The sequence below is a fragment of the Amblyomma americanum genome, chromosome 4, assembly GCF_052857255.1.
Source record: "Amblyomma americanum isolate KBUSLIRL-KWMA chromosome 4, ASM5285725v1, whole genome shotgun sequence".
NCBI lineage: Eukaryota > Metazoa > Arthropoda > Arachnida > Ixodida > Ixodidae > Amblyomma > Amblyomma americanum.
This window is the reverse complement of record NC_135500.1, coordinates 111403938-111431703: the sequence shown is the minus strand read 5'-3', so window position 1 is coordinate 111431703 and position 27766 is coordinate 111403938. Positions and strand designations below refer to the sequence as shown.

Here is a 27766-nt window from a genome sequence, read left to right as displayed (position 1 = left end):
TCTTTCATTTCATTTCTCCAGTCTGTCTGCTATCCCTCTATTTGTGCTTTCCCACCTCCGGTGCTTTCCGTAGCGATGGCAGATGCCGGGGCTAGCAGAATGTTTTTCCCTTCCTTTTTAATATTACTTTGTTATTTTTTTATTGCTCTTTTTATTATTATTACTACCACTACTTGTCCGCACCATTGACACCGTATTCGTAGCTCTTTCGTTCACCTTATGAACTGGAAAGCTCCAGCTCGTGCCCGCAAAGATAAAAAATAGTGTCCGTCTCCACTACACTAAGTTTCGCTTCGCGAACCTGCCTTCTCTTTCCGTGGTGCTTGTTTCCATAACAACCTTTATTTTGTTTCCACCTTTGCAGTCGCCTCGGGCGCCTTCCCAGGTATTTATTTTTGAACGTGACTGAAGTAAAGTGGTGGTCCTGAAACGTTTATCCACGTCCGACATTTATATGTTGACATTAAGAGTTTTCTCCGTGAACACCATTTTTACGTGACTGATGTTAAGCCCCACGTGCCATACCATACCAAGCAACACAATATCATACCGTACCGTACCATACCATACCATGCCATGCCATACCATACCATACCATGCCATACCAAGCCATAATAAGCCATACCAAGCCATACCATGCCATACCATACCGTACCATGCCTCTGCAGAAGAATGGCGATTTGGGCTAGTTGAATGTAATCATATGATGACAACGACAGCAGCGCACACGGTTGAAGGACAAAGGAAAAGGGTAGGCAGGTATTAACCTTCTTACAGGCTCTTGAAATTACCGAGCCAGGAAAGACGGGGGCTGGAAGTCTTTGTATTCAAAGCTGGTCAAGAATAACGTTTATATCTCGTGTTTGCGCTCAGCACTCGAAAAGTTTGGCGTGCATTGCATCGGGAAAGGTGTTTCCCTCCAAATAAAAACTCTTTAAGCTGCTGGGTTTTTGTACGCGGCAACGTCAAGAGCCTGTGGGAAGCTTATTACCTGAGTAAGGGCTGGTTTCGCTTTTGGACGTGTTCTTGGTTTGATAGCCAGCTGCATTTACGCTCGATGTAGGTATTTTTCACAATGAGACATGTGTCATGTGACTCTGTATAAAATGAACTTTGCAGAAAATTGTTTATTGATGCTCCTTGACTTTGGTTCCCCAGTCGAGAACAATCTCGTAATCAGTATTGCCGCGAGTACTCTCTTGGACTTTGCCGTTCGAAATGTCATACTTCTGGAATGAAAAATTGGAGGCATCATTAGACATTTCTTGTAAAGTGAGGCCACCTGACAGAGCTTCATCTTCTCTGTCGCTTGCACGCCACTGCTGCAGTGGCTAGAACTAAACGGAAATCAGACGGAGCGCTACACACATCACGCTGCGTATTTTTCTCACACTGCACTGCCCTTATGGCGCTATTCGCCGTTCATATAGCAGAGCCTGCCGTTGGACTTCAAAAACAAGAGAAGGATAAACCAACTCAAACTCGCAGTCTTTCTCGACACTGGAACGCGCTTTATTTTTCAAGTGGACGGACCGAGAACACGGTTTCTGGTGCAGATGTATACAGGGTACCAACCAGTGAAAGCAAGTGGTTTAAAAAAGGTTAATATCTAATGCCAGCTTTCTCAGCGAAGCTAAACTTTCATTATTAGCTACGTCATGAACAACTACTGGTGTATTTATTGATGCTAATGGATATATTCAGAAATAATTATCAACCAGTTAGCAGCTGGACGTGGAGTAAATTTTTCACAGACATAGTGGGCGTTCTGCTCTTCAAGCAACGGCAACATCAGAACAACGAAGGAAGTAACTCTGTGAGTTTCAGTTCTCTCTGCCCCTCCCCCTTCGCTCCATTTCACGAATTTGCCTTCACAACGCAACGAGGGGCAGGTGCTTCAGCTTACCTTGTTCTTGTGAAAGCAGCCAAACAATCGATCACAGTGGGAATGGAAAGCCACGGCACGTATCTCTCCACTTTGGTCGCGTAGATACATCTCAAAGAACTTTCCTTTCCCATTCTTGAATGGAACTTCTTCACTTTTCTCCACCACAGTCGCCGTAATGGTCCACTCTCTCGAACTTGCAAAAAAAAAAAGAGTCAAGTCTTCGCTGCTGTAGTTGGAGGCGCACTTTGAGCGCAACGCGTGCCTATTGCTGAGGTTAAGGAGATGAGCTCCAACTTTGCGACCTCATCAGATACACAAAGCTCAGCTCGCATATTTATCTAACTGGAGTCTGTCGAGCGCCGAAACAGAAAAAGTGCCTCACCCCGCACGTTTTAAACAAGGATTCTTGCACACCTGGCAACATTGGTCGTACACGTTAATTTAGTTTCCGAAGCACTTCCGGCCCTGAACACTAGAACAAATAGCCATGAGGGGTCACTATAGGCTCACAGGTAACCGGTTCTGTGGCCTGGAGCGTTATTTCCCCCCCCCCCCCCTCTACCTGTTTCGTACAACTTCTGCAGTCATCATTCTGTTGTGCCTCTCCCGCGCGAACAATTTCGAAAATACGGGGGGAGGGGAATAATGGAGTGTGGCTTAGTTGAAATAAACTCAGGCTGGCTGCAACACAATATCAATCTCCACAGAAGCGATGTAGCTCTGTTTCGAAGTAACACCTACTGTAATACGCGAAACCTGCACGTTGCGTTAACCGCCCATGGAAAAGCCGGGAGATTGGCTTTTCGCAATTCCTACAGACACGAATTACGTTGTTCAATGTGGGCAGTGAGCACTCAAAGTTGTAATTTAACTGTAAAATCATTCAGCCTCACCGAATTCGTACGGCATGTTAGGCTCCATGGTCTGAATATCTGGCGATCTCCACTGACAGTCACCACCATGCTGCCCTGAACCACATATGTACAGCAATTCTCGACAAAAGATATTTTCCAACGTGAAAGAATTTATGAGCGCAATTTTTTCATATATTGTAAGATTTCACTACAACAATGAATATATCCGCAGATCTCCTCTCGGCACACTTGCATTTTTTTGCTACTAACGTTTTTACTGTCGTCAAAAACACTCCCCATTGGTTTCTAAGGCAGCCTTAGCTCGTCGATGCGAGCGATGAAAAGCTTTAAAAGAAAGATTTTGGTACACAATGGAAGAATGGATCATTGCCATCATTATTTCCCAGCAATATTTTTTAGAGTATGTTTTACAATACTCCAATATTCAAACGTTTTCTCCAAGAAATATGTACTTGAACGTCGCTGTAGACAGGAGCGAACCGGGCACTTGGAAGTGAAAACCCACTGTGGTGACATTCTGGCGTTGCTGCAAAACTAATAACATAATTTCATTTTGCCCACGAACACTTGTGAACTAAGCAATCTCATTAATGTAAAGCTTCTACGTATAATGAAAAATGAGAACCACGCAGAAGATCACCTGTAGCCATCTGAAGATAACATAGCGATGGGGACGATTTTATCGACCGGAGGAGCGTGACGTGCCGTCTCCGCGCTTGACTGTAGCGCAGCTGCTTCTGCAGATGAACGAGAAGGTCCGTTCTGCATTATGTTGTGTACTTTATAATGCGACAAACTTCATTTCTCGAATTAAAAAAGCACAGCCATTAAATGAGCTAGACAGGTGCAATGAGATGCAAACCCGCCACGAAGTAGGGTCACTGAGAAAATCGGGAGAATTCATTCAAAAACTCTAGAGGGAATTAAAAATGAATGACACAGAGAGATTTTCACTGGTCAGACAGACAGACAGACAGACAGACAGACAGACAGACAGACAGACAGACAGACAGACAGACAGACAGACAGACAGACAGACGGACGGACGGAGAGACGGACGGACAGACGGACAGACGGACAGACAGACGGACGGACGGACGGACGGACGGACGGACGGACAGAGGGATGGACAGACAGAGGGATGGACAGACAGAGGGATGGACAGACAGACAGACAGACAGACAGACAGACAGACAGACAGACAGACAGACAGACAGACAGGCGGACGGATGGATGGACGGACGGACGGACAGACAGACACAGCCTACCAACCGACCGACCGACCGTCCGACCGACTGACTGACTGACCCATATGACTTAAAGGAAAGGTGCGAAGGTTTTTAGAATTGCTCCAAATGCCATGTTAGGCTTTTGTCGAGGACGTAAAAGTAGTGCGTAGAAGCTCAACAAAGCGCCACGGGCACTGAAATTACAAATTTCTGCAGCCTTGACACACACCCTATCATGCAGAATCGGATGCTGCCAAGCAATTCTCTTGGGGCTTTGCATAAGGGTACTTTTCTGCTTTCAAAGCAGCCGCTTTGCATTGCAAATGAACTGCCCCTGGACGTGACTTAATCGTGAGCGCGCCACTGTGCGCAGCAGTGAAGCCGTAGAGCCATCGGCTTTATTCAGCGATCAACTTCCCATTTGAAACGCTAGCTCAAAAAGGCTTCACATGATATTCAAGGAAGTTTCCCACAGTCGGCCCCTTGAAGCTTCATTGAATTTTGAATCTCTTCAGTTGTTTTTTAACACTACCAACGTACCGTGGTGCCAGGCATAGGCATAATTTAGGCATTGTTTTAGGTTAATGCACAGGCTCAGTGTCTCCAGCGCAGGTGTGTACTTATAGTGCGCGACAAAACTGTGTTGGCATTTATAACATTGCTTCAGCCCTATGGATGAGTACCACCAAGCAATCCTAGCGGCACGGCATGAAGCTAGTGCATTTTCAGATCGCCCAGATTCAGTGCCTAATTCCCCTGCATGCTATGATGTCCACCGGTTTAAACTTTAGTGGTTTGCCAGCAACAAATACAAACCGCTTACGGCAGTTAGGTTTAAAAGGGGGCTTGAGGACCTGAACCACAGTGGGTGCTCGATTTTTTTTAATGCTTAAGAATTTCCTGCCTCATGAGTGGCTTGGACAGGATGTTACCATGGGCTGTGGACAGAGAGAGTCTTTATGAACTGTCGTTCGTCCAGTAAGAGTGCAATAATAATTTGAAACAATAAAATTGTTATCTAATAGGAAGTTTAAATGACCTAAATACTAGTTAAATAAATACCTAAACCATACGACAATTAGTTTCGCAAACTACTCCGAATAATTCGTGAAATTGGTGAATTACTAGTAATTCTTCCGGAATTTAGCAACAATTAAAATAATGTAGAAATATTTTGAAGTACCAATTAATAAAACTAATGTTGTCTTGCAAAACCCACCCAGTTTCTCGGTAAAAAAATTCCCTGGTTAACCCACAGGGTTGCGGCATCATCAGCAGCGCCAAATTTGAAAATCTGAGGGCTAGAATGTTGGCGTACCTTCCAGTGAATTAACATGTTTGATGACAATAACCCTACCCGCTCTTCCACCTCAATCCATCCGCTCGTCTCAACTAATCCTCCTTAGTTCATTTTCTAAGAAGGACCTACTTTAAAATTTAGAGGGTACTTTGGAATATTTGTTCATGGGACGGTTTCCAAATGCTGTTGCATTTCGAAGTTCTGATAACTAACTTTTTAGCTACCAAGATAGGCAGCTGGTTGCAATTAGATTTGTAGCCGGTCATTAGTAATAGCCATATCTGTTTTTACAATTTCGAAAACGTGATTATTCTCGCCACTCAGGCTCGACAAAATTTGTCAGCACCGTGCGAAGATACATGCGTTTTGTAAAGCATGGAGGCAAAGCGGCCCCTCCAGTGCACGTAACTAGTCGAAAAAGATGAATTTTGTCGAGCCATAGCACCAAGGAGAATCGGAATCGAAATTCTAAAAACTTACTTGGATATTAATAAGGACCGGCTACAAATCTCTCATTGCTGCTGGGCACCTTATTCTAATAGTTAAAAAGTTAGTTATTAAAAATTATTTAACCAGCTTACTACTTAAGAGGATTCACCGCTTTTCTAGTGTCCGCCGACACTCGTAATGCTATGCCGCAAAAGCCATATTTTACTCCAAAAAATGTTATATGTGAAAATTTTTGAACGTGTTCTTTAAACACCCAGTATGTTTATACCAGAATAAAGCATTAAGAAATAGCAAAATCTGTGCATGTCTAAGCAACACAAAAAAAAATCACAGGACGGTTACCCGCTGTGTAATGCAGGATTCTGCGACAGCTTTTGAGGTATTTATTTCACGATATACCTAGGAAGAGGATACGAAATGGACTACATATCTCTTCAGAAAGGTGAAGATTGTGCTAGTTGGTGTAGTTATGTCACGTTCTGACGCGCAGGAACGACAGGGACACAGAAAGAGACTAACACCGATGGGCGCTCGCCCGTGTTAGTCTCTTTTTGTGTCCGTGTCGTTCCTGCGATTTAGAACATCGCATTCCATGCCTGTATGCGTATAGAGCGCTCCTTTTAGTTTTACGCACATACTCGTTCTTCGACAAGTGCTCCCCTCCAGTCCTCATCTTTAACCGCGAGGCGCCGCCACCGCTCACCCTCGCCTCGGGCGGCGCGTATCCCAGCAGGCGCCGCAGTTGGGCGTTGCTGCATTCCTCCGCTCTCGCTGTACTCTCCCTCCTGCTTCAACGGTGATTCTCATCCTTCCATGGTGGCTACCCTCCGGATGTTTCCAAAGGCAACCACCCTCTGTTATGCCTTCATATGCTGTCGCCACACATTCCTCCTAACACGGTAAACACTCTCCGGTTACGCAATCTTCCGCTCTCGTCACATCCTCCTCCTTGCACGGTAAACACCCTTTGGTTACGCCACCTAATACTGCTACACCGACACGAAACTCAAGAACCGACGCTTAGCAGCTGTCGCTGTAAAAAAAAAAATGTATTCGCAAAAGAAATGGCAGTGCAGCCGACCTCACCTGCTGATGGCGCTCCTACTGCTGAAGATGCCGCCACGTGGTTTTGAAGCAATCGTCCTCTGCTGCTTTCTTCGTTCAGGGCAGTCAGTCTCAGAAAAACGATGACATGCCTAAGGGAGCCCAGCAGAACATACTATATTAAATGCTGAAAAGCACAGCATCCCCCCAGTTGAAACTGTCCAGAACCACTCCTCTCTAAGACTGGTTGCGTGTGAAAAGGCGCAAGCTCGCCTGTTCACTCTGCGAACGCAGTCGCCGCGCGATGTGGTGTACGCCGATGCCACGCAGCTGGAAATTCCACCCCTTCTAGGCTCTACATAGCCTCCGCCGCGACGCCGCCGCACCCCTTCTAGTCTGAGCGCTGCTTCGTGAAGCCATTCGGAGCCTTACCACGGCTCGCGCTTGGCCTTAAATTAAGGGTATGACGCGAACGCTAATTAATCGGTTAATGCCCATATGTGCAGAATTGGTCTTTCTCTACTTAACGTTCGTAGTTCCCTGGAAGTCCTAATACCACTCCCTGAGGAGTGGTGCAGCGGTTCAGCGGTGCGCTACTGCCCCGGGATGGTAGGTACTGCCAACGGCGGAATCTGTGCGCGCGACCGACAATTAATTTAACTCCCACCTGCCAGGCTGCACGACGACGCCACTTTTAATGGGCACCTTCGCGTGTTATCACACACACACACACACACACACACACACACACACACACACACACACACACACACACACACACACACACACACACACACACACACACACACACACACACACACACACACACACACACACACACACACACACACACACACACACACACACACACACACACACACACACACACACACACACACACACACACACACACACACACACACACACACACACACACACACACACACACACACACACACACACACACACACACACACACACACACACACACACACACACACTCACTCACACACACACACACACGCACGCACGCACGCACGCACGCACACACACACACACACACACACACACACACACACACACACATATGCGCGGGAATGTTACAATGTGAGGCTTACACCTTAAAAACCGCCTTGGAGATAACAATCCGTTTAACATGCGATGTCACCATGAAACGAACCCGCTACAGGAGCATCGAGATGACTTCCGTGGCTTCGAATGTTTGAAAAAAGGCGCTTTTTTTCTGCTGAGAAATGACCGTGGTATGAAACGAACGGACCACATTAGTATCTAGCTTCTACCGTAGGGTATTACGTAGAAGGTTTTTCGGTTTCGTGTTTACTCAAATTGGGTCCGGCTTGGGTTCCGGAGCAACATTCTGTTCCCATTTCAAACCAGTACGAAGCAGTTATTAAAGTTGAAACAGATTACAAACGGTGTCGGAACAAAAAATGTATGTGCTCGGGAAGGGGTTTTCTAATCCGGTATTTTATCCTTTGTTTTCTTCTTTTTGTAAGGTCGCTATGCAAAATAAAGAAAAATATAAAACATTAGATTTTTTCCGTGAAATTGCGACTCAGCCTATTTGAATGAAGCTAGCGACAAAACGTTTAGCACAACTGACCGACGACCAAAGCCGTAATTTCAACCAACTAAGAATATTTATTTGTTTGCTACGCTTCTTGGTGGTTTCAATCTGAACGTCATAGTTGTGTTTTTTTTCCGCTTTACACAATGCCATGTTGTTGACTAATGTATAAAGGGCTCTTGAAAACTACTTAGTCAAGATCTGGCGAATGATTAGAAGTTCTAGACAGTGATTAGACACTGGAATGACAAAAAAACAGTGCTCTAGGCGCAGAGTGTGTGCACGAGTCAATTTCTATATTTTTCCCTCGGATCGGCAATAATATCCGAACTACATCGAGAATGGAAACCTAGTTTTTTATTTGTTCTGTATAAACCGCATTGTCAGAGGGTGAAGAAAACTGTGAGCAAGGCTGTGCCGGCTGCGCGAGAGAGGCTTTCGAATTTTCGGGCGCACATAAGCTCCCCGATCCTACCACATGGAGGGACACAGCCAAATTTTTATTAGGCACCGGGGCAAATGCACCTTGCTTGTGTTGATTGGATTCGCCGGAGCCACGGAGCAAGACTATACAGGAGGTGAAACTCCCGTCTGCGCGAGCGAGCTCAGGCGACCAGACAAAGTCACGATTCTATGCGCCGACAGGGGCGCATGCAGTGGCGGCGCCTTATTATCACGGGGCTTTAGGGCAGGCTAAAGTCACTGGAACGTTCCCGTTCCAGTGACTTTAGGGCAGGCGGCTCCGGCGCGCTCTTCGGCGGCGCGCGCTCAAAGCAGACAACAACAAGCAGACGACACGGGTGTTTGCTTCAGCGGGCACGCCGGGAAGTTGTATTTCTGCGCCCTTAAGTCGAACAGCAACAGTTCTTGTCGGTGTCTGTACTCAAATCGTTGAAGCCTAGCAGCAGTTGCTCTTCGGGCTACCAGCGGTAAAGAAGGGCGCGGGAGTGCCCTCAATAGAGGTCAGGCACGCGCGGCCGAACGGGAGCAACACGCTGGACCGGTTGCCTTGGCAACCGAAATGCAGTAGTTCTTTCCAGGTCGCCAGGCGCCGCCAGCAGGATAGTGGCGCCGCGGGCTTGTGACCTTTTTTGGTCGCCGCAGACGGTCGAGTTTCCACTCCTTATACTCTTCCTCAGTGGCCGGAGCACAGTCTTTTCTCCAGGTTCGTCTCCTAACGCTTCCCAGGTGGAGAGGAGGGGCATAAGCGAGTGAAGGTTACAGTTGTAAGCGTACAGGCTGGCGACAAGTGCAAATGCACAGTGAATATGAAGTAAAAGATATTTCGTTGAAAGCAGGTTGCAGGAGAATGGAGTTAATGAGATATGGGACCTTTGCTAGTCTTTAATTTGTAGCTTTCGTGGAATTTCGCGATCCACACGAAAGCATAAACGGTGAAAATTTATTGTTATCCTGCCGAGCCTTGTCTTAGGTCGCTAACCACGTGGGCCTGCAATGCAGATGCGCAAGTAGTCCTGGGAAGTGAGGGTGCAAAACCGGGTTAAAATTTCGGCGAAGTCTACTTACGCCAAAAAACACAAAATTCCCTGCAGTGAGAGATCTACAACCACCATTAGCTCAACCGGTAGACCCATGTACAGGGCGATGTCAGTGCGCGTTAAAGAACCTCAGGTTGTCGGAATTTCCCGCAGCCCTTCACTGCAGCGTCCCTCATAACATGAGTCGCACTGGGACGTTAAACTCTCATAAACAGAACTAAGACAGTTAGCTGTCTTTCAAAGTAATCTGTTAACTTAGAAGAGCGCTCACTTCCACATATGATTGTAAACAGTAGTGTGCGTCAGAATACTGCTACGCCATGTTGGCTAGAAGTCTGGTTAATTGGATCGTTAAGTTTAGTAAAAAAATTAGGCCCATTTAATGAATATTACCTACTGTAGGCCACTAATCTTTCAATAACTGAAGAGCCCAACTATGTAAAAAGACAACTATTCAATATTAATTAACCAGCCTGGTTGTTAACACGTCTTAGTTGTACTGTGAAGCACACTACCTCTTGCAGTGCTGTGCAGAAGAGAGCGCTCTTCTAACTCAAGCAGCCAATTTTTAAAGATTGCTAACAATCTTAGGCGAAACACTCTGTGTAGCAATGCAAGCAAAAATACTTGAAACATACCTATCGTTCTCTTTATAGTACACATATTCGTCCAATCGCACCACCTGTTGATTTACACCGATTGCTTCCTTGTTGAGAAGCTCTTTGATGTTTCGCCCCTGCATGATAACTGTAAGAGGAAGTTGCACTGCTTTTTAGTATGAACTCAAGCTGAAGTTCACAGTTCTGAAGCGAGCAGAGAAATTCAGTACAGCTCACATGTCACTGCCTGCTGTCCATCCCACAGTACAACCTTGTAGCTGACGAGATGGTAGTTTGATATGGGCTGTAAATGCTGAAATATACGAATGTCGAGCTGTGTTCCCACAGAGCGGTCCCTTTTTCTTCTGTTGGCCTAACGCATTGAATTCTGATAGGCAAAGATGTCAGCAAAATTAGAAACTTACCAAGATTTTCAACACGGGCTTGTCGAATTTCTTCTCATTGATGATGGCCTGCAAAACCAAGACAACTCGTTTAGAGAATGAAATTAAAAAGAGAAAAAAAACACTAATGCCACACGGCAGCTCATTTAGAAGCAAGAGAACAAAGCAGATAGCTAGAACGACAAATGACTGTGATTTAATGGGGACAGGATGTCGACGGTAAGGGGCAAAAGTCGTCAGTGTGGAGCCATTACAGATGCCACTCTTCAAGTTCAGAGCGATAACAGTCCAGAGCATCTTATGCGTCGCCGCTACTTATCACATGTGCGTTCACACTGTCGCCTACAAGAGTCGCTATAATGGCGTCAAGTTATTTGTTTGTCTGTACATATAGCCTCCAGCGAGTGGTGCGCGGTAGAAGTAGCAGGGCAAAGTACCAAAATTTATGACGCAAAGCGTATTTGTTGTCATTGAAAAGGCGCGCGGAATGAAACCAAACAGGGTACTGAGTGAACAGGATGAACGGTTGCAGAAAAAGTAATTTTCCGCTTCACTAAGATTTTTTCGTAACCGGAGTTTTCTGTTAATTTTCGAACCTCCTGAGCTGCATTGCTATTTCTTAGCTAGATGTCAACTACACCAAAGTTTTCGCAACGTAATGTACCGCTTTGTTTGTTTTGTTTTCTTTCTATTTCAAGCTCACCCCGTTTGCCCCCTGACATCATCGAGTTAGGGGACGAACTGTGAGGTGTGTCGCCCTAATCAGTTGGGAGCTACTGAGAGCAGCGGTTTCTAAAAATTACTTCTAAATTTTAGGGTCCACGTAGAGCTTTAACTTTGACTCGAAGACTCGAATACTCACAGAGACCCATTCTACAGACCTGCTGCACTAGAATATCTTGCTGCAGTGATAACTGCACTGTAGGACTACGACTTTTAGATTTTTTGTTTCTGTTACCCTTTACGGGACAGCTTATTTTTTTTCTAAAGTCATAAGTGTTTTATTATTGCACGGACAAATGTGCTGCTCAGAAATAGTTTCGGGGAGACTGCTTAGTTCTCATAGTCCCATGTTTTCAGTTCAGTTTTAATAAAGTGTTCTTTCACATAAATATGTTTGGCTTTTGTTCTCAGGCAATGCTATACCAATGAAAATCAGCGTGTTGTGCAATGATTTCATATTTAGAAAATTTTAAATTCGGTACAGGCGACTACGCTCAAGCAGCGAATTATGGAAACGTGGTACGTTAATTGCTGCTTATTCATGTGCCATGATGGCAACATCAGCTGTTAAAGTCATCCTTTAGCCATTCTTGCACTTTCATTGGTGTAAACGTTGTAAAGATCGTATTTGTAACTAAATGCGCACTTTCTGTCAATGCTTTCATAGAAACCATGTTTTGTGCGGAAAGAAAAACTTTGAAATAAAAGAATAATAATTCGACAACAAAACTTTACTTAAATTTCAAACATATTTTCTGCAAGCCAAAAAGAAAACTCTGTGTATATAACTAAGACAGCGGAAAGCAGCCAACTGATTTCAATACATATTCACAGATTTTCTGTACATGATAGAAAAGAAACATTAAAAAATAACAGAATAACTTAAAACAGATTAGTGAAGTTCACAGATTTTGCTAGTTCTCAGAAAATAATGACTAATAAAAATTTGGAAATCACAGACGTACTCCAATACAGAAATTTTTACTTTACGGAAAGTTCATATATACTTTCGGTAAATGATAAAAAGTAACCTTGTAAAACAACCGAATAACTGGAAGACAGAAAACAAAAATGTGCAGAGGTTTTTTCGCAGGCCAGCTGCCAGAAACTGTCTCTTATTTCCTTTTTTTTTACAGTGTAGCTACTTGGCATTGCTTCTTAAGTTTCGCGCCCGCTTAGCTACTTGTTTTTGCTCTCTTTTCGAGCCTGTTTAGGAACTTGGCTTTTGACTGCTTGTTCCGAGCACATTACACTACTTGGCTCAGCGTCTCTGTTTCTAACTTGTTTTGCCACTGGGTTTCCGCCCTTTATTAGCTAGCACCGGAAATGTGCAAAAAATCAAAGTTAATATAAACACGAGTTCCAAAAATTTTCTTGGCAATGTTAATACCTTTATAATTGCTGCTCCTGTGCATTGTGTGTGCCAGCCTGCATTTGCGTAACCACAGTAACATCATTACTACAGCGTATTTTATTATCACTCCCTGTAATGTCTACCCACTTTATACACGATTGCTGCTCAAATATTTGACTTCTTCTGGATAACGCAGCTCTCCAGGGCACGAGGCGCAAGACAACGCACGATAATTGTAATATGTTGCGCTTAACCGAGGGTTATTTTCAGTTAAATGGCAATTTTAAACCTCCCTTAACGCTTTTTATTCCTGGCACAGATCATGTGAGAATAAGACAGAAAAGTACGCTCGAGAAATGAAAGCGCAAAACACCGGTACTCTCCACGTGTCCGATTGGCATCATATGGAAAACTGCTGCGTTACAGCACGAGCCATTCTATTATTTTCTCAGGAGGACACAGGGGCGCAACAAAAACACACGGACATAGAAGTAGACAGGGACGAGCGCTTACTATCAACAGCCTTTATTTGACGTAGACCGTTAATATACTTGCGCCTACCCAAGCGCCATTGTGCGAATCACAAGCACGTGGGTAACAGAAAACACCAAAATGCAGCAAATTTGCAGCAAAATGTAATCTCATAAAGTTGGAACTTCGCAACTTTTGCTGAATAATTCGAGTTTTAGGGGCGTTAGAAGTATCAGATTTTTTTAACCCCCAAATTTCGATAAAAACTATAAGCAAAAATGGAGGGCCCTACGAAGAAGATTTTCTTCCCGCTGACTCGGGGCGTTACGTTGCTGAATAACGGACGACTCGTATCCCCTAGAAAAAAAATCCCCAAGTAGTATAAGGACAGAAAAGTAGCCAAATGTACATGGACATCGGTGTACGAGAAATGAGTGCATGACCGGAGGCCCTAGACTGCGTGCTTGGCGAAGGTTCCAGATTGCTAGAAAATATCCTGTCGAAGAACAAAGTTCTTACCTCAATCGCTCCATCTGTCAGGTGGGGTATCTCCATGGCTCAAGCCGCGAGCTTCGAATAGGCCCGGATTAAGGGATGCAAAAGGAGACAGGTCACAGCCGCAAAACCTGAAACGCGATTCCGAACAGTCTCCCGCCTATCACTATTTCGTACAAACGCACACTGCGTTGTGATTTCGAGGAATAGTCCGGCTTTAAGAGGTAGCCTGGGGGCGGACGATGACGTCAGGCTTACGGACGCGTGGCCGTCGCGTTACGGATCTGGCGTCATCTGGTGACCAGCCGAGCGGCGTACTGCCAAAGCATATCCCGTGGGCGCACTCGAGCAGACGAAGCCCAGAACAACTGCGATCACGTGACAAACGTCACTTCCGCTGTCAGTTTCTTGAAGGAAAGGAAGCAGTGGATAGCGAAAATAGTCTCTTTCTGTGTGGATGTTATTTTTTCACGCCGTTGTAAACAAGTGGTCCCAAGGGTCTGCGCAAGCCGCGCCGATCTATCCATGGATGCTTGCCTCCGGGTGCTGAAAGTTATTCCAGGAACATATGCAGGCCGCACCTTTGGATGCTCGATATGCGTCGTTGGACGCTGCAAATGCGTCCTCGGTCTTCCAGCTCGCAGCCCGGCTCATGTTGCACAATTTTCATATGCTTACTCCAAGCTCGCTCTTCACTGCAATGTCAGATCGCGGCGTTTTACATTTGTGCTAGCTGGCCTTAGCATTTACCTGGTTACAGCAAACATATCTGTAACGTTACGACTGCAGTAGTTTTGCTTTGTGAACATGTTCTCATTTTACCCTAGAACATCTGATCGCAACGCACTTTTGATAAATAACGACATGCGTGATTTACCCCTAAGACAACAGTTCTCAAACCGTGCACTCAGATTTTGTGCCACATTGTTTTGAGGAGGCTGCACCAACGGAAGTGTACACATTGTGGCAGTTTTTCGAAGTCGTGGCATTGGAGATTTGGGGTAACGAGAAGATCGTTTAGTTTGGCAAACGCGCCGGTGCTTTCAAAGTGGTGTTCACAATAAGATCTACCCTGAAAGTCATGATGGGTTCTCGCGTTCACGATGGTAGTCTTTGGTGCGAAACCGTTAAAATCTTAAATAGGGGGTATTACACGATTTCGAAAATGAGCGCTCAAGGCAGCCGTATGGGAGCACTGTACGAGTTGGGAGTCCTTGCCATCTGGTGACATCCGCGCGGTGCTAGAGTTTTCTTTGAAGCAGATATTATGCCACATAAAGCTGGTTTATTTTTTTATGTATTCCGTAAATGATAGGCATCTGACTGATGTGTTGCTGAGATGGCATGATAATTAAGAAGGAAGAAGGTGCGCACTTTGAATTTCAACGAGTTTTCTGGAATTATTATATGGGATGGACATTGATGATTGAGCGAAAAATGTGCACACCTTGAAGAATTCGATGCTTTCATGATCAGTTCATAAATACTTTTCGCTTATGCTACTCCTATTGACCACTACCCAATAAGGTTAAAAATATTCTACAACCGCTTGCTACGGTATTTTACACCAGATTGTCCACAGCCCTTGTCCGCTTGCCGGAAGTACACATGTGAGGCCTTGATTTCACCTCGAATGGCCTTTCTCTGTTTCTCTTTTTCGAATACCCATGATAGCCTACCCACGAACAGTGGTGTGGGAGAGATCACCTCGTTTGTATCTGAAGTCAGGCTTCCCTTTCATGCTTCACAAAAGGAGAGGAAAAGATGCTAATTACGTTGAGAGAAGCATAGCTTCTCAATTCTTGCTCACTGCAACGTTTTAGTAGGCGTTCAGAGCAATAGATTCGAAAAAATAAGGTATGAGAACCTGTGGGGAGTACCTCAAGGTATGTTAATCTACACTTTTCTTCCTTTCAATATTATGTTTATTTAATTCTTCATGGGATCAGAATGTTGTCAATCGTCAGTGCTATTAAATACATTTTTATTTCTGTCCTAGGCTTTTTGAAAAAAATTACATGCATAGACATATTATAGCAAGACATGTGCGCTACAGCTCTCTGTGTCGAACCATGTGCATCAGCTCTCGTATACATTTTACACGCACTGGATCTTAAAGAGGCTTAGCCGCGTAAGTCAATTTGACCTCCGGGGCTAATTACGTAAACGCACTCTATAGTTATTACTGGTGAATATTACCATACAATCAGCGTTACAGGTTTATGTTCTGCTGATCGATGAAAAGTGGGCGCAAAGGCACTTGCAAACTGTTAACGAAAATTACTGAAGGGAGCTGAGAGACAGCCGAGCTCCGTGTTAAACCACAGAATATGCCAATAGGAACCGAAAAATGATTCTCGCTAAATATGCACTGGAAATTCTCTATTAAGGAGTGAATTCATGCTGATAGAGAGAAAGTGCAGTGGAGAGTCAGGAGACTTTTGACTTGACGTAAGACGCTGATGGAGTACATACATAATTTAAAACCTTAAAATTTTGTGTATAGATTGCATCAATTTTGATTAAAAAGCCAGAGTTTCGAGGGAGGTGAGCAGCATTCAAAATGCCGAATTTATCGCCTAAAAGTGGGGTGAATCCAGGGTTGCTTAGTCTTTGCTGCTTAAAGACTAAGCTCCGTGGGCACGAAATTTCGCGCGCAGGCTGAAGAGACGGCTCCAAGCGATAAGCGTAGTCGCTTCATCGCCGCCGCCGCCTAAAAATCCCTCTCGCGCGCAATCTGAGGCAGACTAGGAAAATTTAAACACAGAGAACACCATATTTCTTGATAAGGGGGAGCGGACAAGACTTAAAGCTGGCTACGAGCGGGCACATTACAAGGACAAATGACTTCTAGAGCGGGGTACGAGCGCACGATCCCCAGTGCGAATGAACCTCAGCGTTCGTTGCAGAGTCGCTCTCTTCGCATGTTTACGGACCTTTTCGCAAATGCTAATTAGAGAAGTATAAGTGACAAATAGTTACCAAATGATCATAAAAGCAGAGCCCTTCTGTAAGCCTGTGTTTTTATTGCTTAATCTTATTGCACCATCCGGTGCAAGCATAAGAAACATTCACTTGACTTTAAAGCACGCTTCCTTGTTCCTTTTTAATAACCGTGGCACCTCACAAACACCTCAATCACATGCATATCGCTTTACGGAATACAGAAATATAAACTATAGTATTGTGTGCCACTGCCTCTGCTCAAAGGGTGCACCTATCGTCGGGCCAGCACCACCTGCTGGACGAAAGGACTGACCATTCGACATTGTCTTCCTGAACGGCTGCCAGCAGTGCTCATTACTGAATCATCATCATCATCATCCGCCTGGCTACGCCAACTGCACGGCGAAGGCCTCTCCCATGTCTCTCCAATTAACCGTGTCCTTTGCCACCTGCGCCCAACGTGTCTCCACAAACTTCTTAATCTCATCCACCCACCTAACTTTATGACATCCCTGCTAAAAATGCCTTCTCTTGTTATTTACTCCGTTACCCTTAAAGACCAGCGGTTATATTGATTTTGCGTTACATGCCCTGCCCAAGCCCATTTTTTCCTCGTGATATCGACTAGGATGTCATTAACCGGCGTTTGTTCTCTCACCCACTTTGCCCGCTTCCGGTCGCTTAACCTTACACCTATCATATTTTTCTTTCCATAGCTCGCTGCGTTGTCCTTAACTTGAGCTGAACTCCTTTCGTTAGCCTCCACGTTTGTTCCTCGTAGGTGAGTACCAATAAGATACAAGTGCTGTATGCTTTTCTCTTGGGGGATATTGGCAAATTGCCATTCATGATCGGAGAGAACCTGCCATATGCTCTCCACCCCATTCTTATTCTTCTAGCTATTTCCCTCTGACATATATAACCTGCCTATTTTCAGAATTAACGGGCTCGCCCTAATGCATCAGCCGTAGTCAATACGTGAACGCATAATGACTTTAAGGCCCGTTCCTGTTATGAACAGCGCGTCGCAAGCAATGATGCTCTTGCGAAATGCGAGAATGTTCTCGTGCTAAGAGCTCTATTGCCGCTACTGCGGAAAACTTGTTGCATTAGGCGCGCCAGCATCCTCAAAACAATTTCGACGGAAATTCTGAGCGAACAGTTTGAGAACTGTTGTCTTAGACAAAAGGCGCACACCGATGTTTATCGAGAGTGGATTGCGGTCGGAAGTGCTGGGGTGAAATGACAGAATGTTTAAACAGTTACCCTTTTGTAACCCTGACTTCACAGACGTGGTTGTTGCAACAGTTTAAACGTTAAGGCTAGCTTGAGCAAGAGTTATATATTGTCCGCGAACGGCGAGCATCGAGTAAAGAGTTGAACATGGCGGCAAGCTGTGAAACTGATGAAGCATTTTCAGGGTCGAGAGGAGCATCTTGAGCATCCAAAGGTGTGGGTTGCATATGTCATTGGCATCGACGCACGTTCGACATCCGGTGGCCTGCATCCAGAATCCAACTGCGTGGCTTGCATAGACCCTTGGAACGCCTTGTTTGCAAAGGTTTGAAATAACCGCGGCCGCGCATGGAGAGGTTGTTTTTGCCGGCGACTGCTTCCATTTCCTCAACAATCTTTCGGCGGAAGTGACGTGTATCACTTGATCGCACTTCGGCGTACCGTTCGCTCGAGTGCGCCTACGGGATATAGTTTGGCAATGTACTGCTCGCGCGGCTCTAAAAATGACTCTAGAAGGAGGAAATACATTCAACCAAGGTTACATGTCGACGTTCTTTTTCTGTGAACAGTAAAAATATTACTTCTTGGTTTTCCTACATACCAATCTTGTAATGCGGAGTGATTAGCATAGTTCATATAGATGGAGAAAACAAAATACTTTTTATGGATGTGCACTAAAGAACAAGCCATTTACTCTCACATATGCATAGTTTTGCTAGCAGTGCGTCACACTTGTAACTAATCTTTTCCTGCTTGGTACCAAATAAGAGTGATGTATGTTAAATAAACAGTGCAGTGGGACTGAAAGTAGTTGTAGAATGCAAATAAGCTAGGTACTCGTATTAAGTCAACCGGATGAACGGCTGCGTAAATGTGCAGGAGTGCAGCGTTCATGCAGGGCCGCAGGAACAGAAGAACAAAGGCAGGTTGAACGAGCGTAGAATGTTCATGCAAATAGTTTGAACTCTGACGCAAGCACTGCAGTGTTCATGAACTATCTAGAAATGCTGCATTGCGTGTTCGAAGAGCCACGCCGTCGGAAGAAAGGTGGCAGCAAACGACTAAGTGATTACGACACATGACTTTAGTATGTATATTACATTGGCGTGATTACATCATGGCGTTAGTTTGGTTTAGATAGCGAATTAATCATAGGACATATTACACTGTTGAAAGAATCTGTTCACTCTTGCGTTGCTGTTGCAGCTAATAATTCTCACTTATCTGCCAGTACGAGAGAGAAAATGAAATAACAACTAACTTCCTAATATTATCACATTTAGCGTTGTTATCGCAGATATAATTTTAGTTGCCGCCACATTTCTCTTTTCAACAACCTCGCTGACGACAGAGCTGAAATTGGTGGGTCTGCTATTAGTGCGCAGCGTGGCGGAGAAACAGCTTTTAATTTGTGTAGTATGCTTTAGTTACATGCGTGACATATAAAGAAAGCCAGCAGTCACCGAATCTAAAGAAAATTGGGTAATGTTCATCAATGTTGTTGATAAATGGGAATTAACAGAGTAACAACTTTATCTCTCAAGCACAATTGATTACAGAGTACAAGGAAAACAACATACCATCAGTGGGATCTGAACTCATGACCTCCGAATTTTGTGTCCGGTGCTCATCCAACTAAGCTATGACGGTGGCTGTCCACTCTTATTATTTGTGGGGGTAGTTATGTTACGTGTAATCTAATCTTGAGAGTGTTCACAAGCGCCGTATAGTCCACAGCGACCGAATTACAATGTCCTGTATTAGCGTGAGTGTCACTAAGAACGTAATCGACCGGCTAGGGTGGAAGGTGTGCGAGAGCCTTCTTATGTTACCTATGGCATCAGTACTGCCAAAATCGAGGCCTTCGTTAAAATGCAGGGTAGACAACATAAGAAAAATGAAGGCCTCGATATAACATACTTATGAATGAAGCGAACAGTCATTGAATGAGAAAAGGATAGAGAAATGTTCGATCTTTTTATTGATTAATTTATGGCCTTGATAAAAGAAAGCTATTAGTGTGTTTATTTTATCGCTGGAACGTAACTTAATAGAAAGTATAAGAAAAAGCTACCGCATGACAGCTGTGGGATCTGAACCCACGATCTCCGAATTTCGCGTCCTGTGCTCTATCACCTGACAGAGGTAGTCTTTCACCTCGGCTAACGTAAAATGCAGAAAACAACACAATCTTCTTTGCCGCAGTCCATAAATATTTTGTCGCTAATTAGTAGGAATTGACAGAAAGCAAATAAAGAACAAAGCCTTATTTCTAATGAGACTGCAGTTTCGCGCTGCGTACGTAAAGATGTACCGACGTATAAAGCAAGCTATAAACAGAAGCGAAACAAATCTCCCCAAAAATTAGTGTCATTTCATCTAGCACACTTTAATCAGAAGTGCTCGGTAATGAAGGACACTACGCCGATCCCTCAAATATGGAAATACTTTCATACGTTTTCTTCATGTGGTTATGGTGTACGGTTTATGGGGGTTTAATGTCCCAAAGCGGCTCAGGCTATAAGGGGTTCCGTAGTGAAGGGCTTCAGAAGTTTCTACCACCTGGGGTTCTTTGATGCGCGCTGCCATTGCACAGTACTCGGGCATCTAGAATTTCGCCTCCGTCGAAATCTGACGCTGCGGACAGGATTGAACGCGCGTCTTTCGCGTTACCAGTCAAGCGCCATAACCACTGAGCCACCGCTTCGGATCTTTGTGTGACGAATAACAGTAAGCACCCACAGTAGCCAAATAACATAAGTGGCGTTATTTGCACATCATCCCTTGCATTCCACTTGAGGCACCATCATCTACTCTGCCATGGACATTGATAGTCCCAGTTTATATTCCGCGGGTTATTAAACTGCAAACACTCACCCTGTCGCCTATTACTTCCCTATTACAAATATGAGAATAAGCATATAATTTTTTGCACGGACAAACATTTTAATCTACACCTTTTAGTTAAGCTTCAGGGCAATTTCGTTTACCCTTTTACGCAACGACTTAGAAACACTACCGATCTAAGCATAGTCGTTTGTAGTTCATATCTTTCCTTTTTAAATGACCCCCTTTCCAACTTTATTCGCTCTGGGAATGGGTGAATCACTTTTATGAGATTTTGAGAAAAAGGTGTTTGCCACAACTAATCATAATATTCAGTTTTCAACAACTAATTTATGGCTTAATCGCTCCCGAACATCAGTTTTTTTAGTTGTTCATCAGGCAACAAAAGATTTCCATAACACCTCGATGGTTTGAAAGTAAGGCGAATAAGGAAGGCCTCGCTCCGAAATATATAATCTGGCTCTCAACATTTATACTAAAAATGTGGCCTATTTTTCGATCCTCGTGAGCTGCGTTGCTGGCCCGTAACAATTAAGAACCACAAAAGGGAAAACAAATCGCAGGGCGGGTACTGCTGTGTAACGCGAGAATCAGTTACAACTGGGCAGGCATTAATCACTCTTCTCCTTCCGCAGTTACCACTTTCGGAGTTTCTGTCGTGAAAACCAGCCTCCGTTTTCGCAACCCTCCACTCTAGCCATACCTTCGTCCGTCCACGGTAACCACCCTACGGACGGTTCCTGCAGTAACAAATTGTTGGGTTACAATCTCCGCGCTAGCCATTCTCTTCCACGGTAACCACCATCCGGGTGGCCCCAATGGTAAGGTAACCGCCTTCTCGCCGCGCATTTCTCTCCTTTCGTGATGCCCTCCTTCTTCCTCGGCAACCACCCTCCATGTGGTACCTATGATCACCACTCTCAGGTTATGCATTCCTTCTCCTTTGCCATATACTCCTTCTTCCCGCCACGGTAACCACCCACCGAGTGGTTACGCCGGTGGCTACCCACAGGTTACACCGGCTACTATTACAACTACTATACGACGCGAAACACAGGAACGGACTCAGCTACCCATGTAAAAACCCGCCTACGTGCAAATAAACTTTATTTTTGCTATCACCCGTTTTCGTAACCCCTCTTGTTTTGATTGGAGTCTCACTGCCAGCACATGGGAACTACCTCATCCGGCTACCGGCACCTCAAAGCCGCCAGCACAAGCGTATGGGCGCCTTTAGCTCATAAGTTGCTGGTGTAGCAGCGAGCGAGTAGAGTCACCTTGGTAGAAAGGTATCTCCTCGTGGCGTTGTGTTCTAGCTATTGTCCTTGGCCCTTTGTTGCAGCCAGCAAGTGTCAGTGCCAGTAGTCCTAAGGCTCTTCGTGAGGTGCCTGCCGCTTTTTGGAGGACATAGTCGTAGCGTGGCACAAGCGTACGCAAATGGGTTTGCTCGCTTTATATTAACCCCGCTAGAGCCGAGAAGTCTCGCTAAACTACAAAAAGCTTACTTTGTTCAAACGAACTTGGCATTTTTTTTCGGCTTGGAAGCGAATTGATAACTTCGCGGAACCATAGACACTAATGCAGTTCAAGTGAGCTTAACGTCTCCATGTCGCAAAGCGAACCACCAATGTGCTTCGACCGAAGAGAGCCAGCTACGTTAAAATGAACCGAGCGTTTGAGTGATGCCGGATAGAATTGTTTGGCACTCGCATTGCTCCGCTTTTGACAGAACGGTCGGTTTGCGCGGTCTAGATTGCCTTTCATTCAAACTTTTGAAATTATAGGAGCGGTGTACAGAGTTCGAGAGAAGCTGCCCCGGCCTGCTGTCCATTGTATGGGTCCCTGCCTGCTGCCTTGCGACCCTTGAGTCAGCGTCAGCTGTGTAGTCTCCGGTGAGCAGTTTGCAGCGGCTCCGAGAGGGGAGGCCAGCCCCCTGACTTCCAACAAAGGCCGTCAGCGCGAACAAGACCCTCACAGCGCGCTAATTTCGGGTGCCTGCCGCGGGACAAGGACGGGTGCCCGGTGACCTTCCTGCTCATCAGATGACCCTACCACCCCGCTCGTACGAGTTGTCTTGCAGACGTCACCGCAACACTCGTGGGCACTTCGATGATGGTATCCATGGAGGAGTTCAACCATAGGCCAATAATTAAGGAGGAGGGACGTGGAGTACCTGTTTTCCCCTTCCATTTAGACGCAGCCCATCTTCACCCTCGTGCGTCAGGACAGCACCGGTTGGGCGAGGAAGGAAGTATCCCTCAGCGGTTGAAGGGGGGGGGGGGGGATTGGAACCAGAAGCAGCGACGGGAGCGCCATCTCGAAGGTTACGCGAAATTCCGCGGAGCCGGCGAGGGCCTCTTCGGGATCTGGCCAGCGTCATGAGCGGTTGCAGCCGCAGGCTCTTGTCATTTTCCGAGGTAGGCGCACGGAGATCCGTCATGCCTTGCCGCTTAACTTCTGGTTCCAGACAGCGAAGTGAGCGCTGCAAACGCGTGCTCTCGGCGCCTTCCCCAGCAAATGCTCGGGGATGGCTTTGCCCTAAGAATGCGGTGCGCTCGGGAAAAACCAGCCGCCATTATCGGCGCATACAAACGTTCCCCGCCGATACCTCCGAAGTCGCGTCCCTGCCCCGCTGGTAAGTCGGAAGCCCTTCTTACATAGCCTTCTACGGCCGAGAAATACCTCGTTGATGCTTTGTAGCTACCTGGCCCGCTCTGTGTTTTAATTGCAAGTGTAATAAATAGCACTTATGAGCGTTCACGCTTGGTCGTCTCTTCCCTTAGTTCACTCGAGCACGAAACCCTCCGCGGTTAGCGAGCGGAAACTCTGCATACGCGGTGTGGAAGTGAGGGGACGGAAGGCTGTTCCCCCATATTTCCACAACTGCCCGTAGATTTCTGCACACTTTTAACACCGCGTTTTGGGTTAAAAAAGCGCATCTCCACATGCCCTGGACTACAGTTCGGAAAGGATCAGGACTCTCCGAGAATATCGTGGTACCGAGAACTCACCTGAATAGCTCTATGTGACAAAATCCCGCCATGGCTCAGTACTTGACCTTCTAATAAGCCTGGAAAAAGCGATGCGCTGGCTGGCCGGTGATCAAAGCAGCAAAAGTTTGTGAATGTTCCAGGGAAGGACTTCAGGTCCACAGCTCGCCGCTGAGAAAACACAACACTGAGTTTTGTCAATGAGTACTGCGGACTTAAATACATCTCTCAACGCGCGTCCTCACCGCAGTTTGACAAAGAACGATGGCGACATGTTTCAAGCTTTGTGAACAAGTAATGACGGATGCATTTCTCTTCAAGCAGCACGCCCCACGGCGGCTAAGACACGAGAAACGCTGACGGGCACGCTGTTAACAAGCAGTTGCTTCGACACGTAATTTGCGGCCCCGCCGGGTAGCATATTGCCAAACAATGCGCATACTTGAGAAGATGACGCGCGGAAGTGCAATCGCCTGAAAGACTTTATTTCCGCCTACAGTTTGTTGAGGAAATGGAAGCATTGTATGGAAAAAATGCCTTTTTTCATGTGCGCCCAAATTTATTTCAAGCACTTGCAAACGAAGGGTTCAAAGGCTCCGCGCCGTTGGATCCTGGACTGTCCTCTGGAAGTGCCTCGATTCTATGGATATATGACACCCGCGCCGTTAGATGGTCATGTGCTCCTCCGGACTCTGAAAATGCGTCATCGGCCTCAATGTTCTCCAGCAGATTATTGCTGATAAATTTTGGACCGTTTACTGCATGCTCGCCTTTGCGGAAACTTTGGTTCGTGGTGCGTCAGAACGTGGAAACCTATCGTAACAGACGAGCTTCAGTTTATCCTCAATGTCGTTTTAACGTGCACTGACATCGCGCATGAATCGGTCTTCTTGCATTTCGACTCCATCGATGTGTGGCTTCCGTGGCCAGGATAGGGTTTGTCGATGCACAGTTCCTTTAGCTTAAAAATGCTGCATCGAGGCACCGTATTCCGGGCTGTTTCCAGTAACCCTAGGATGGGATGCTATCTCGCGCCCTGTCGTGTTTAGCAGCGGTAGGTCATAGTTATCATAAGGACTGAGCTACTGCGACGTGTCTTAACGATGTTTACTACGCAGTTTGCACAGGTCTGTGGCTCAGCACCGAAACTCGTTATTGCTGCAGTAAGGATAGAAAAAAAGACAATGCGTATAGTACTTGGAGCAACGACAAGAATATGAGGCTGACGTCCAGGACGACTCTGCAAACCTTTTATATTTTCTGCGTTTTGAAAAATAATGAGGCTACGTTCGGCGTCAATTTGGCTGTATTTGAGCGTGTAGAAGTTTAAAACAGGTGCTGTCCCGTTTCGGTAAGAGCAACGCGGCGGTGCATATCGAGTTCTGCCGGCCGTTGCGCTATTATGCAGCGTCAAGCGCACATCAACCGGCAGGTGGCAGTTCGACTAAAGATTGGCCGCCAGCGGTACGTTATTCCTAGGAAAACGCAGCACTTGCCACAATGTCGCAATGAATATGTTGCAAATTTTTGTGCTTGCAGACATGAAGTGCTGCCAACCTATTCCAGCCTGCAATTTTATGATATTCATTTCATCTGAACAAAATAGAGCGAGGTCATCAGCATAGGCCAAAAGCTTAATTTTACAGTGTACTAGCCAGACGATTGCATTTGCTCTGCTAACGCGATAGCTTTAAGAAGCTCAAGTCGCAAAACATTCAGCGACATGTCCAGAATTCTTTTTTCCTCCAGAATTTGTTCGAATTCGTTTGAACCAATTCGATGATGTCCGAACCAGTTTGAACCGGAACGAAATTTCGCTCCAGAACCGACTCCGGACTGAGCCCTAAAGGCGTGATCCCGAACCCGAACCGAACCTTAAAAATTCCAGTTCGACACCTTGATCTTCTCAGATGATTTAAAGGCCAGACAATATTATGCCACTTAAATAGTGAACTGCTTGAGCAAATGACCGTTTAAGCTGTGGGCAGCATGCAGAAATCGTTATAAACGGCGAAAATTTGCACTGATTTCCTAGACACCGGTCGTGGTGACGCGCGGTGATTTTACCCGTCGCTACTCTTATTAGCACTGGCGACGTTTGATCAGGAATGCGCATGCGTTAATGCGAATTCGAATGAAAAGGAAACGGCTGCACGTTTCGATCTTGTAAATACTACTGATTGTGTGACATTAATAAAACGGACTTTCCCCTGACCAGGAGGATCTCAACACTTCGAACAGAATTATTTCGTGCGTTGTCTGTTTCCACGTCATATTTTCTTTTTCCCCCAACAGAATCGTGCCGTCGCTCTTGCGTCGCTGCATGGGGGATTGTTGGGAAGGTCAAGAGGGTTTTCCTATGAGTTGTGTAACAAAATGCCAATGTCCGGCAGCATTCATGATATATGGGATGAACAAAAGACCTTCACGTAATATGCATTTTGCATTGAAGACGTCAAATGTTGAGCAGGCCGAGCATTTCACAATCTATTCATTTGAAGACAGGTCGAAAATGCATTTGTGGAATCCGAAGCTAATGGGGACAAGACGAAGCACCTAAAGCGTGCTATCCACTCTCGACGAAGGTGCCTTATCTTCTTTGTTCTAGATGAACGAAACCGAAGATAAGACGCTCGATGAACGCATTTTTGTCCTTTTTCTAGTATACATGTAATAATCCTGAAGGGGTTCTCATAACAGCGAGTGTGATAACAGTCGACGCACTGATGACGTTTTTCAGCGAGCGCAGTGAATCGTCGCTTGCGCACAGGTGCCAGTCAATGAATTCTAATTTAGGTGGGTACGTTTGGGCCCGGGCGCTGCTTGACTTCTCAAGATATTTACCCGCCTTGTTCAAATTGTCTCCTATTCTTTCTTTATTTTCTGTTATTCTTTCTCAAGGCAAGGAAATGAACTATACGGCGGAAATGAGCGAAACCGTTACAACGTCCGGTGGATACAGCCAAAAGCCAAAGTAAAATGCCATGATGAGGTCCGTATCCCGGATTGCCGGCATGCAGCCTGCGATCCAATTTTCACGAACCTTCGCTATGGCAGTTCGTTCATTCTTCGTTTATATGTTCACGACTGCATGCTTTGCTTATGAAATTGATTGAGTAAATGAATGAATGAATGAATGAATGAATGAATGAATGAATGAATGAATGAATGAATGAATGAATGAATGAATGAATGAATGCGCTGCTTATTTAGAAAGAGAGGCTCGAGGCCGTGTATTGGGGAATTGGGTTGTGAAGGAAAGAAAAAGTAGGGATCATTTGGATACATAGCGACACTTCTTGGGTGGTGGAGCCATGCTTTACACTGCTTTTTAAAGCCCACTTAGCATATTTTACAATATCTTTCCAGATGCCGTCCTCCGCGGCTCAGATCAATGCATGAAACTCCTCGCCATAGGCGGGAAATCCATAGCGACGAGGTTTTCGCGTCCTTTGTAGACGTCTGAGCAATGACAAACTAGACGGTATGGACCAGCTTCGGCACTTCATGACGTCTACACATCGCCCCTATGGTGCCAGTGAGAACTGGTAAGCCATTTACGGATGTTTGGCGTTTATAGGCGGCATCAGGAGTGATCTTGTTAGTGAAGATCTGCTCATGCCGTGTGACAGCAGATGAGGTACCAAGGAATTGTAATAACAGTGGTCAGTCATAGCTACAGGACCAGTTCACTTAGTAAACGCCGGTGCTCAGATAGGCTTACATGGCTAAATGTCTCCGAGTTCCAGGACGTGCAACTGCACTGATTGCATTTTAACCTCTAAAAGGCTTTTCCTTTCATGTCATAAAATTGACAGGAGGGTTGCC

General features: G+C 45.5%; 1 protein-coding gene across 3 annotated transcripts; it reads right to left on the bottom strand.

Annotated features, from left to right (window-relative positions):
* Positions 1-1107: 1107 nt before the first annotated feature.
* Positions 1108-24123, bottom strand: LOC144128213 (replication protein A 70 kDa DNA-binding subunit-like). 3 transcript variants are annotated; one of them, XM_077661438.1, is made up of 9 exons: positions 23960-24123; positions 13944-14050; positions 10898-10945; positions 10710-10785; positions 10512-10620; positions 6829-6938; positions 3404-3500; positions 1907-2081; positions 1108-1229 (listed from the first exon to the last, which is right to left on the bottom strand). In XM_077661438.1, exons 2-9 carry the CDS (start codon positions 13977-13979, stop codon positions 1128-1130), a joined length of 753 nt encoding a protein of 250 aa, XP_077517564.1. In that variant the 5' UTR covers positions 13980-14050; positions 23960-24123; the 3' UTR covers positions 1108-1127. The 3 variants fall into 3 exon arrangements, with proteins under 3 accessions (XP_077517564.1, XP_077517565.1, XP_077517563.1); XM_077661439.1 differs by having other exon boundaries at positions 13944-13994; XM_077661437.1 differs by lacking the exons at positions 13944-14050; positions 23960-24123 and having other exon boundaries at positions 10898-12420.
* Between the last annotated feature and the right edge of the window lie 3643 nt (positions 24124-27766).

Bases quoted from the DNA above. Each gene is read 5' to 3' on its own strand.
- LOC144128213 (XM_077661437.1), bottom strand. From the start codon at position 11,173: ATGCTCTGGACTGTTATCGCTCTGAACTTGAAGAGTGGCATCTGTAAT. The intron at 10,786-10,897 runs GTAAGTTTCTAA...CGTATATTTCAG, and splicing joins AGCCCGTGTTGAAAATCTTG to CATTTACAGCCCATATCAAA. The intron at 6,939-10,511 runs GTATGTTTCAAG...GGGCTCCCTTAG, and splicing joins TACTATAAAGAGAACGATAG to GCATGTCATCGTTTTTCTGA.